General features: G+C 25.8%; 1 protein-coding gene across 1 annotated transcript in view; it reads right to left on the reverse strand.

The window, feature by feature from the left end:
• Window positions 1–13,260, reverse strand: part of LOC111626542 (rho guanine nucleotide exchange factor 17-like) — a 122,119-nt gene that overhangs the window by 46,661 nt on the left and 62,198 nt on the right. The window contains exon 8 of the mRNA XM_023369951.1: window positions 450–559. Within this exon, the coding sequence (XP_023225719.1) occupies window positions 450–559 (110 nt within the window). The remainder of the gene's footprint in view (window positions 1–449; window positions 560–13,260) is intronic.

Genomic DNA, 13,260 nt, shown 5'->3' on the forward strand with positions numbered 1-13,260 from the left:
AAAATGCTGCTTTTGATCTTCCATATTTGATGGGACACAAAAAATAAACAATTGCACAAAATCAAACAAAATTTTTTACAAATAAGTCTTAAAATGCTAGCTGTCAAAATATATAATGATAATACAGTTTAGAATGAAAATGGCGGGAAAAATATGACTAATCCGTCTAGTGGTAAAAAAAAAACGAAATTACTTTCTGAACAACCCAATATTTCTGACTAAGTTGATTTGAAAAATTTAGAATTATCAAAACCTTCTGAATTTTCATTTCAATAAATATATCAAGCAGAATTTTGTCAAAATGTCTTAAGTTATCTTTTTAAATTTTGTATTGCAATTAATAAGAACCATTTTTTATTTATTATAATATTATGTTTCTTAGTATTACATTAACTAGATTTCATAAACTAGTATTACATTAACTAGATTTCATCTTAAAAAATTCTTACGATGATGATGATGCCTTTCTTATTGTTCCACTTTTTCTCTTTATACTTGTAATAAGAAGAAGATCTGAAAACAAGAAGAGACAGCGTTCTTTCTTGGTACCAAGACCACCCTAGAAAATAAATTGTTTACAAATTAAATATTAAACTACAAATATAAAATTACATACTTAACATTGTTTTTAAAAAATAATTCTATTTATTTTATTATGAGAATTATTCTTCATAGCAGTAATCAAAATTATTAACAATTTTCAAGCACTTATGTTCTTGAAACATTGTTTCAAGAATATAAGAAAAGTTTTTATTATACAAATAATATTAAATCATTCATTTAAATTAAACCAAATACTAAAGATACATTGAATTTTACAACTGTTCTAATGGTGCATCTTATTTAATATGATATTAACAATGAAATTTAATAATAAAAGAACAAAACTGCAAAAATGAATATTGTTTTAGTCTTCATATTAAATTTTCAATATCAAAATAAAATAATAATTACAAACAAAAGAAAATGAAAATTTTTTAAAAACTAGTTCATTTTTTTTCAGTTTTGTCTTTTTATAAAAGACAAATTTTATTTTTATTTGTAATTTTAATCTTTTGATAATTCTGAAATTATTTAGACAAATTTTTAGCTATTTACCTCATGTTTTTGCAAATAAGACAAAATTTCTATTATTTTGTTATAATTATATTAAAAGAACAAACAAATAAAAACTAAATATATTACTATATAGAAACTAAAATAACTACAGGATTAGAACAAATCTATTCTCAGATTCTAATAAATTTCTCAAAAATAAGTCTTAAGAAAGTTGAAACAGAAAAAAATTCATGTTTAATGTTATAAGCAAACTGCTGCTCATAATAAATATTTAGTTATAGTAAAGAACTGAAAAAAATAATATAGGAAAGTTGGGTATTCGCACCACCCCTAGGAAAAATAAGCTCTTACCAAATACTAATAGAGCAGGTATAACATAAAATTATTCTTAAAACTGGAACTACTAAATAAGTGAAGACAAACTGACTTTTCATATAAAGAAATTGCTTTTTGCCCTTGGTTTAATTAAATTAATTAAAAACCTACTAATGTGAGGTAGAAATAAGGACCTATCACTGGTGTGATAAGTCCTTATTCCTATCTCACATTAGTAGTTTTTAATTAATTTAATTTGACTTTTCATATATTTCACATTTCCAATAACAAAACAATGATGACTCTGGCCCAATATGCATCAGACTCTGGGGTGTCAGTGCAATAGGATGATGTCAAATTAATTAAGAAAACCTTAGCTACTGATAAATAAAAACAAAATTAGTTTCAGTTTAACATCTTTCTTTTACACTATGCTATATCCATTCAAACAAAGTGTCTACTAACAGGATGGCCATTTCTATAAAGAACATTATTGTGTACTTGTCCAGGATGGTCATGAAAAAGTAGCCCTGGTTCATAGATTAGAGAAGCACAGAATAATACTACAGTAATAAACAGAGAAGTCAATTGTTGCTTTCACCATCTGACAGGTGACTGCTGAAAGCAGTCACCTGTCAGATCTATACACAACTGATACATCAATTCATATTTGGGAACATCAAGTGCATCATAGGGACATTGATGGCAGTAATTATGTGGCTGATGTTATCCTACAACACCAATGTTCACTATTGTATTGAGTGAACATTGGTGTTGTAGAATAAAATAACCAAACTTTTAATATCATTTTTATTACATTAATATAGTGGTTCTCAAGCTATAGAGCATGTCTCCATAGTGGGATGCAAGATATTTTCTAGGAAGTACTGTACAAAGAAAATTCATCATTGTGGATAGACTAGACGATGTAATGACTAAAATGTAGTCATTATATCATCCAAATTTAATTTTATTTAGTGGCATGTATCTCTTTTGTTTGAAATATAATTTTGTATTACAAAAAACCATGCAAAAATCTTCATTTTATTAACATAAAGGACATCCTAAAAAAATATAGGCCAGTATGATTTTATAAAAAATATAGGGAACACATGAATTTAAAAAATGGGATGTCCCTTTAAAATGTTTGAAAATCACTTCATTGATAGAATAAATATTTACAGAAGACCATATCCAAAATAAACACTTTTTGTCACTGTTTGTACACTTATTAATATATTCACTGCCTCCATAGTAAGTGATCTCTAGCTGTGTTCTGAATTTTTTTTACATTTTGTTAACTATATGTATATGTATATGTATATGTTAAAAACATTAAGGAAATTATATAAAATTAATATATTCTTAGAAGGGTACAATAAACAAGAAAAAAATTTTTTTTCAAAAACAAATAAAAATTTTTTGAGTGAGAAACAGAAAACTTATGATGTCCATAAGAGGGTCAGTACATGCAGTGTTGCAGTGTAGATTACTCCAAAGCATCACCAGCAATGAATGTGTTAAATAATCTTTCAGCCCATTATTATGCAATTTTTATTTCTTCCACTAATTTGATACAACACTTCAGTAAAGCTTTCATTTTAGTGGCATGAAAATCTGCAGGAGGATGGTTCAGTGAGCAAGGAGGCTATGGAAGTATAGATACAGGTACTAGCAAAACACAAACACTAGAGATGTTTTGCTAAATATTCATTATTAAAACAGAATGATGCATCAAGACATTGTTGACAGAAAATCCAGCTTTTTGCTTACCAGAGATGAGTACATTTTCATTTTACTGCATCCTGGAAAACATCAAAAAATGTTAATCTTCTTGTTAATTAATAAGGCTAACATTGGAAACAAGCTCATAATGCACTACTAGGTCTTTTGCATCAAAAATCATAAGTATCACCTTTCCCTTGAATCTGTCAGCACAAATTTTTTCCTGCCTAGTTGAAGAGACTAATTTCCATGTCAATGAGATACATTTCCATCATGGGTCATATAGAAACAAGGTTTCATCATCAATAATCACTCTGTTTAGGTCATAAATCTTTATCAACTCTGTCAATCAGTTCTTCACGAATGAATGCATATTTTTTATGTTGCTCATCTGTTAATTTCCTTGGAATAATGTAAGATGAATGCATTTTCAAGTCATCACAAATAATGTTAGCATCTTCTATTGATTCATGGCCTTCTTTAATACATTTATAATGGTCAACTACTTGTGTATACAACATGATATTATTACCACATGTTTCTATAACAGATTTAATGTTTTATTAAAGTTTCACCAAATAATTTAGCATTAATTTGCTACCTTGTGATGCATCATTTAAGAATTCCAGCAAACACCTCTGCATTATAACAGTTATTTTTTTTTAACAGTGCTACTAACCTTATTTATTGAATTTACCTCAATTATATCTACATAAGAAGTTAATTAATTTAACTGTGCTAGAAATGTCTACTTTGGAAAGTTTTTTCACAGATTATTAAGCACTTCTGTTTTGCTGTTTTATTACATTAGTAATGCCACAATATGTTAGCATTATTGATGCAAATTTGTTATAGTTTTTATCATATAAAATACACTACTTAACACTGACAGCATATTTACTCAGTATAATTTATCTTTATATTTCATATGCATCTCATTTTGGAAACATCAATGAAACAATCATCTCCATAATGTTTTATTATGATGATAAAAATTCTCAAAAATAGACATGCAAATTCAGCAAAAAGTGATGGTTATGCCAATGCTAAAATGGATAATAGCAATCAATACTATATTGATTATTGATCATAATCTCAGAAAAAAAGATACTTTCTAGATAAACTGTTTATTTTACCTGTATTCTTCAAAATGAGATGCCAAACTCTATAGGAATATATAAGAGAGATGATGTTCTCAAATTTTATTAATTCTTTTTAATATTTTTAATACAATTTTATATGCCTTAAATGAATTTAAATATTTCATAATTTTAAAAAAATTTACATGAAAAGATACACCTTGACTTATGATGGCCTTCATTTTGACAGTATGGTTGTAAATTCATTTGGTCATACGAATGACATAATATAAAAACACAATGCCAGATAGTAAAAGAGAAGTAAAGTGATCACCACAAAAGTATCATACTGTCATACATTTTTATGCTAAGGTGATTATAAACATTAATTGATGTTAGAAATGACAAAAATAGAATGTACCATACTTTCCATTTAATAGTTGTTATAAAGTATTATAGAAAATATGAAGTTATGTGTACAGTTGTATGTCAAGGGGTTATAGATTTGGGTATATCTGTATATTTTAAAACCTTGATTATTCTGTAAACAACTTCCTAGTTTCTAATTTGTTACTGACTTAAATTTTAGTCTCTAAAATTAAAATAATATGTGAAAGTGAAATATAATAATGCAGAAACAAATGCAATAACATTGCACTGCAAACAATTCACAAATATAAATGGTAAATTCTAAATAAACACTAATTCAAATGACAAACTCTCAATTTTAAAGTCAATATTTTTGCAAAATATTTTTATCTGATCCTACACTAAGGTTTATTTGAGAAAATAATCACATTTTTAGCATTATCAAACATGTTTTGTTTCACAAAAGCTATGATAAACTTCTCAGGAATGTAGCAGAAAATTTTACAATGAAAATGCTGATTAATTTATGAGATAAATTCTCAAACAGACCTTTATGACCCAGACAATAAATATCAAATGTTTTGTGAGCTGTATGCTTCATACATAGTGTTCATACATACAAAAATTGAATGACAACAATTCAATTTTTAATAAAATTGTTAATGAAAACAACAGTTTGATTATACAAATTGAAAAAAAAATTCATAACTGTCTATTTTTATCATTGTATTCTAAATCTCTCAGCTCTCAAATAATTAATAATAATCATATTGCAAAAGTATATTCAAAATACATAAACCTACCAATGGTCAAGTGAATACAATCACTAAACAGTGGTAGCTGGTTACAGATTGCCACACCAAATGAGCTAGTGATGTAGTGTTTTCTGGTTTTTCTTCATGTACCTATCACTTAAATTGGGGCCAGTTTCTCATAAAAGTTCTCCTGAGAGGCATTCCCTTTGGCAGATTGCACATGTGTTGCATTGCCATATCCCACCAAACCAAACCAAAAGCATAAATAAAATATACAATATTATATGCATAGGCCTACTGCATTTTATTTATATATTATTATTTTGCATTCTAAAATAATTAAGACTATTGTATTTGAATGCATTTGATTCAGAATTTTAATTTGTTTTAAAGAAATTATTTTATAATAATATTGATAATATTTGAATTATTTATTAACTATTTCAATGACTCATATTTTGATTTTACATCAGAAGTTATTTTCATTTTTGACACTTCAAACATATCTGGAGTGCTTCTATTTTTAAATTAAGCATCTACAGGTATATGGTCAAATAGAAAAATATATCAAATAATTAAAGATTATCTTACTGGTATGCTGACTAGATCATACCGAATGAAGGTTCTGTCAGGCTGCACTAGCTAAAAATGCAAAAAAAAAAAAAAATTATTATAATTAATTCAAATTTTAAAAATATGAATTAGAATATTGATATTGAAAATATTTTATTTTTATTAAAACATGAAAATATAACATACATCCATAATACCCTCAATGAGATGTTCAATTTCTTTAACTTTTTGTTGCATCTGTTCATGTTGAAATGCTTCTCTTTCTACTCTGTTGATTTTTACAGCTAAATCATGTACTTCTTTCTGAGCCATAACAAGAAGTTGGTGATCTGGGTGATCCACATGTGTATGTTTTAGAAGTTCCTAAATATGTATGTTAAAAGTTAATAAAGTTTACAATAATCATTTATTTTGTATATGTCTAATAAATATATTTTTCTATTAATCATAGAATTGGTGTTTTATTATTTGATTTCATCCAAATGCATATTCTATTAAAAGAATATAATTTTCATTATTTAATTAGAATGTATATGTTAAAAAAATAAAATATAGTTTGAATTTATCATAATTGCACATAATATAGGATACTTAATATATACTACTTAAAAAAAAAAAAAAAGAGTTTATAAATGTTTCTTAAAACTTCTTTTAATAACAAATCTCTCTTCCAATTGGCAATCAGAAATGCTATTAAGTACACTATAAATAAATCCATCACATGCATCTGCACAAAACATGCTTTCTTTGACAAAATATTGCTATCCTTTCAGATATAAGAATGTCATTCCAAGCTTAGTAAATTTTAAAAAATCATAATATAAATGTCATTTGCATAAACTATTATACAATTAAATATTAATTGCAAATACTTTTGATAAATTCATATCCTCTTCAAAATATTCTATTATTCCTAATATCCTTCCTAGTAATTGTTTTGTTTAAATATAATCATATTTAAACAAAAATTCAAATCTCGAAATGAACAGTTATTTTTATTATTTATTTAATAATATTTATTAAATTAAATAGAAATTTTCATCAAATTTAAGAAAGGTTTTTGAAATCAAAATATTTTAATTATTTAATCATTTTGAATAGTTAAGTTTCATCACCAAAATGTTAAAAACTTATAAATTTGAAAACAGTTTAACTGTTTTCTAGAATTAATAAATTTGCTATATGCTAAAAATTGCTTTGAAAATGTTAAATGCAAAGATAAATATATTGTCTTATATTATATACGAAAAACTTTAATATTTATATTAAATAATAATAAATTCAAACAATGGCAGGAAATAAATTAAGAATCTGAATTATATAAATTTTTTAAAGATGCTGATAAAAAATAATCTGAATTTAAAAAAAAAACTAAAATAACTAATGAAAACTATTTTTTGAATGATAAACAGAATAAGCATTATAATAATATATTAAATGAAGAAAAACAATATTTAGACACTTTCTATATAAAGGCTCAGAAGTTTAAGGATTGATAGTAAAATTATTAACAATATAATAACATTCATTTTAAAATAAAAATCAAATTCAATTTACTAACTTTTACATTATACTATAATTTAGTATTGCAAAATTTCTTTTATATTATACATTATAAATACAATTGTTGATAAATCTAAAGTTGGTATTATGTTTATAGTTTCTCTTAATATGTAAAAAATATAATTATGAATTTTGTAAAGTTTAATTTTTGTAAAGAAGAAAATCATAGAAAAAAGAAGGAAAATGGATAAGGAAAGGAGGAACAAAAACTCAAAGGATTTGAGTAATATAAAATTTTGATTGAATTCATTCAATAAGAATTTTATCATATAAATCTGATATTAATCAATATTACTCTAAAATTGAAAGAGTAGTTTTTACACCCGTCATAAAATTAAGCCTCTTTAAAATTCAAATTTATTAGTAGATAATAATAGTTCCTTTATTTTTATATAACATATATTTATTTATTTTCTTATTTTCTAACTTTAAAACTAAAATAATTTTCATGAACTAATATAATCTTCAAAGATTTTACAGATTATTTTACAATATATAAAATGACAAATCACAAAAAGATTAAATTTTCATGGTTTTTTAATATTGTTTAAATTAACATATTATAGGGTTTTTATGTAGGTTCTATTTTTTATTAATTTATTGAGATTTATATTTTATGAATAAGTAATAATGAACAAAATCGAGAAAAGAAATTAAGAAAAATTTTAAAAAATTAATTACAAAAAAAATTAATTTACAAATAAAAATTTTACAAAAATTATTAATTATCAGAGTCCTTTGAGAATCCAATCAACTAATGGGACTAACTTTGATAATTGATTTTGATAAAAATGTACAATTTCATGCATAGATTATATATGACAAAAATAACCAATTACTTTTCCAATAAATTCTTAACTTTACATATTTTTTATTTTATTCAATTTTCAAATTTCTAATAATTATTATACTAGTTATAAATTTTGAAAAGTATTTTTAAGCTATTAATCTATACTACTATATAAAGTGACAATGTATTTTTCGTTTGTTCCAACTAACTGCAAAAACTACTGAATCAATCGTTATCAAATTTTAACTGTAGCATCTTTATGATCTCTGGAATGTTTACTACTAATCAAACCCACAGATTTTTTATAAAAATGTATTAAAAAAGTGATAAATGATAGGGGAATCTCACAGTCAGCAGGATGCCATGCATGCACTCTTACTGCCTGCAGCCACACGTACTATTGCACCACTAGAGTATAGTTTGAGAATCACCCACTACGTGGCGAAGCCCCACTTTTCGCTCTTCCACAAGAGTTGGCGAGTTCAGGTTATAAGGTATGCTAGATGTTGAAGGCTATCCTGAAATCAAAAGAGATACAGCACTTGATAGAGTTTACACTATTCATCCTAATCAAGACTAATATTTTCATCTGAGAATAATGCAATAAATCTAGGTTGACCTGTTTTGGGTGGCTAGAGATTGATAACCCAAAAATAATTAGTGAACAAAAAGTTCAAATTTTTGAAGTTCTATATGTATATAAGAGCAGGTGAAGCTGTGATGGAGGATGCTAGTTATTTTATAATTATAAAAATTTATTTTCAATTTTTACAAGTAATTGAATTTTTGTCTTAATCTCTAAACTATTTAATTATTTTTAGTATCATATAATGCTTATTTTCACAAAGCCAACTAAACAAATTTTCAGTGTTCTTTTTAATTGCATATTATTATCTGTTTTAAGAATAAATTTTTGTCATTTGGATAATGATTCAACATATCAAGTGAATGTTACTATTGGGAAATTTATGAGAAACATATTCCAGTTATCATTTTAACATTATATTTAGAAAGTTAAAACTTGAAATTAAAGTAATCTAAATGGTTTAAAATAAGTTCTAAAATAAAAACAAATTAAAACGATCTATCAGCTAAATATTGATATTAAATATTGATTTTAAAAAATGCTTGTAAAAAATAAATAAATTTAATAAGAAACTTAATTNACTATATAGAAACTAAAATAACTACAGGATTAGAACAAATCTATTCTCAGATTCTAATAAATTTCTCAAAAATAAGTCTTAAGAAAGTTGAAACAGAAAAAAATTCATGTTTAATGTTATAAGCAAACTGCTGCTCATAATAAATATTTAGTTATAGTAAAGAACTGAAAAAAATAATATAGGAAAGTTGGGTATTCGCACCACCCCTAGGAAAAATAAGCTCTTACCAAATACTAATAGAGCAGGTATAACATAAAATTATTCTTAAAACTGGAACTACTAAATAAGTGAAGACAAACTGACTTTTCATATAAAGAAATTGCTTTTTGCCCTTGGTTTAATTAAATTAATTAAAAACCTACTAATGTGAGGTAGAAATAAGGACCTATCACTGGTGTGATAAGTCCTTATTCCTATCTCACATTAGTAGTTTTTAATTAATTTAATTTGACTTTTCATATATTTCACATTTCCAATAACAAAACAATGATGACTCTGGCCCAATATGCATCAGACTCTGGGGTGTCAGTGCAATAGGATGATGTCAAATTAATTAAGAAAACCTTAGCTACTGATAAATAAAAACAAAATTAGTTTCAGTTTAACATCTTTCTTTTACACTATGCTATATCCATTCAAACAAAGTGTCTACTAACAGGATGGCCATTTCTATAAAGAACATTATTGTGTACTTGTCCAGGATGGTCATGAAAAAGTAGCCCTGGTTCATAGATTAGAGAAGCACAGAATAATACTACAGTAATAAACAGAGAAGTCAATTGTTGCTTTCACCATCTGACAGGTGACTGCTGAAAGCAGTCACCTGTCAGATCTATACACAACTGATACATCAATTCATATTTGGGAACATCAAGTGCATCATAGGGACATTGATGGCAGTAATTATGTGGCTGATGTTATCCTACAACACCAATGTTCACTATTGTATTGAGTGAACATTGGTGTTGTAGGATAAAATAACCAAACTTTTAATATCATTTTTATTACATTAATATAGTGGTTCTCAAGCTATAGAGCATGTCTCCATAGTGGGATGCAAGATATTTTCTAGGAAGTACTGTACAAAGAAAATTCATCATTGTGGATAGACTAGACGATGTAATGACTAAAATGTAGTCATTATATCATCCAAATTTAATTTTATTTAGTGGCATGTATCTCTTTTGTTTGAAATATAATTTTGTATTACAAAAAACCATGCAAAAATCTTCATTTTATTAACATAAAGGACATCCTAAAAAAATATAGGCCAGTATGATTTTATAAAAAATATAGGGAACACATGAATTTAAAAAATGGGATGTCCCTTTAAAATGTTTGAAAATCACTTCATTGATAGAATAAATATTTACAGAAGACCATATCCAAAATAAACACTTTTTGTCACTGTTTGTACACTTATTAATATATTCACTGCCTCCATAGTAAGTGATCTCTAGCTGTGTTCTGAATTTTTTTTACATTTTGTTAACTATATGTATATGTATATGTATATGTTAAAAACATTAAGGAAATTATATAAAATTAATATATTCTTAGAAGGGTACAATAAACAAGAAAAAAATTTTTTTTCAAAAACAAATAAAAATTTTTTGAGTGAGAAACAGAAAACTTATGATGTCCATAAGAGGGTCAGTACATGCAGTGTTGCAGTGTAGATTACTCCAAAGCATCACCAGCAATGAATGTGTTAAATAATCTTTCAGCCCATTATTATGCAATTTTTATTTCTTCCACTAATTTGATACAACACTTCAGTAAAGCTTTCATTTTAGTGGCATGAAAATCTGCAGGAGGATGGTTCAGTGAGCAAGGAGGCTATGGAAGTATAGATACAGGTACTAGCAAAACACAAACACTAGAGATGTTTTGCTAAATATTCATTATTAAAACAGAATGATGCATCAAGACATTGTTGACAGAAAATCCAGCTTTTTGCTTACCAGAGATGAGTACATTTTCATTTTACTGCATCCTGGAAAACATCAAAAAATGTTAATCTTCTTGTTAATTAATAAGGCTAACATTGGAAACAAGCTCATAATGCACTACTAGGTCTTTTGCATCAAAAATCATAAGTATCACCTTTCCCTTGAATCTGTCAGCACAAATTTTTTCCTGCCTAGTTGAAGAGACTAATTTCCATGTCAATGAGATACATTTCCTTCATGGGTCATATAGAAACAAGGTTTCATCATCAATAATCACTCTGTTTAGGTCATAAATCTTTATCAACTCTGTCAATCAGTTCTTCACGAATGAATGCATATTTTTTATGTTGCTCATCTGTTAATTTCCTTGGAATAATGTAAGATGAATGCATTTTCAAGTCATCACAAATAATGTTAGCATCTTCTATTGATTCATGGCCTTCTTTAATACATTTATAATGGTCAACTACTTGTGTATACAACATGATATTATTACCACATGTTTCTATAACAGATTTAATGTTTTATTAAAGTTTCACCAAATAATTTAGCATTAATTTGCTACCTTGTGATGCATCATTTAAGAATTCCAGCAAACACCTCTGCATTATAACAGTTATTTTTTTTTAACAGTGCTACTAACCTTATTTATTGAATTTACCTCAATTATATCTACATAAGAAGTTAATTAATTTAACTGTGCTAGAAATGTCTACTTTGGAAAGTTTTTTCACAGATTATTAAGCACTTCTGTTTTGCTGTTTTATTACATTAGTAATGCCACAATATGTTAGCATTATTGATGCAAATTTGTTATAGTTTTTATCATATAAAATACACTACTTAACACTGACAGCATATTTACTCAGTATAATTTATCTTTATATTTCATATGCATCTCATTTTGGAAACATCAATGAAACAATCATCTCCATAATGTTTTATTATGATGATAAAAATTCTCAAAAATAGACATGCAAATTCAGCAAAAAGTGATGGTTATGCCAATGCTAAAATGGATAATAGCAATCAATACTATATTGATTATTGATCATAATCTCAGAAAAAAAGATACTTTCTAGATAAACTGTTTATTTTACCTGTATTCTTCAAAATGAGATGCCAAACTCTATAGGAATATATAAGAGAGATGATGTTCTCAAATTTTATTAATTCTTTTTAATATTTTTAATACAATTTTATATGCCTTAAATGAATTTAAATATTTCATAATTTTAAAAAAATTTACATGAAAAGATACACCTTGACTTATGATGGCCTTCATTTTGACAGTATGGTTGTAAATTCATTTGGTCATACGAATGACATAATATAGGTACACAAAAACACAATGCCAGATAGTAAAAGAGAAGTAAAGTGATCACCACAAAAGTATCATACTGTCATACATTTTTATGCTAAGGTGATTATAAACATTAATTGATGTTAGAAATGACAAAAATAGAATGTACCATACTTTCCATTTAATAGTTGTTATAAAGTATTATAGAAAATATGAAGTTATGTGTACAGTTGTATGTCAAGGGGTTATAGATTTGGGTATATCTGTATATTTTAAAACCTTGATTATTCTGTAAACAACTTCCTAGTTTCTAATTTGTTACTGACTTAAATTTTAGTCTCTAAAATTAAAATAATATGTGAAAGTGAAATATAATAATGCAGAAACAAATGCAATAACATTGCACTGCAAACAATTCACAAATATAAATGGTAAATTCTAAATAAACACTAATTCAAATGACAAACTCTCAATTTTAAAGTCAATATTTTTGCAAAATATTTTTATCTGATCCTACACTAAGGTTTATTTGAGAAAATAATCACATTTTTAGCATTATCAAACATGTTTTGTTTCACAAAAGCTATGATAAACTTCTCAGGAATGTAGCA

Source organism: Centruroides sculpturatus, unplaced genomic scaffold, assembly GCF_000671375.1.
Source record: "Centruroides sculpturatus isolate CEXI.00-Female unplaced genomic scaffold, Cexi_2.0 scaffold398, whole genome shotgun sequence".
NCBI lineage: Eukaryota > Metazoa > Arthropoda > Arachnida > Scorpiones > Buthidae > Centruroides > Centruroides sculpturatus.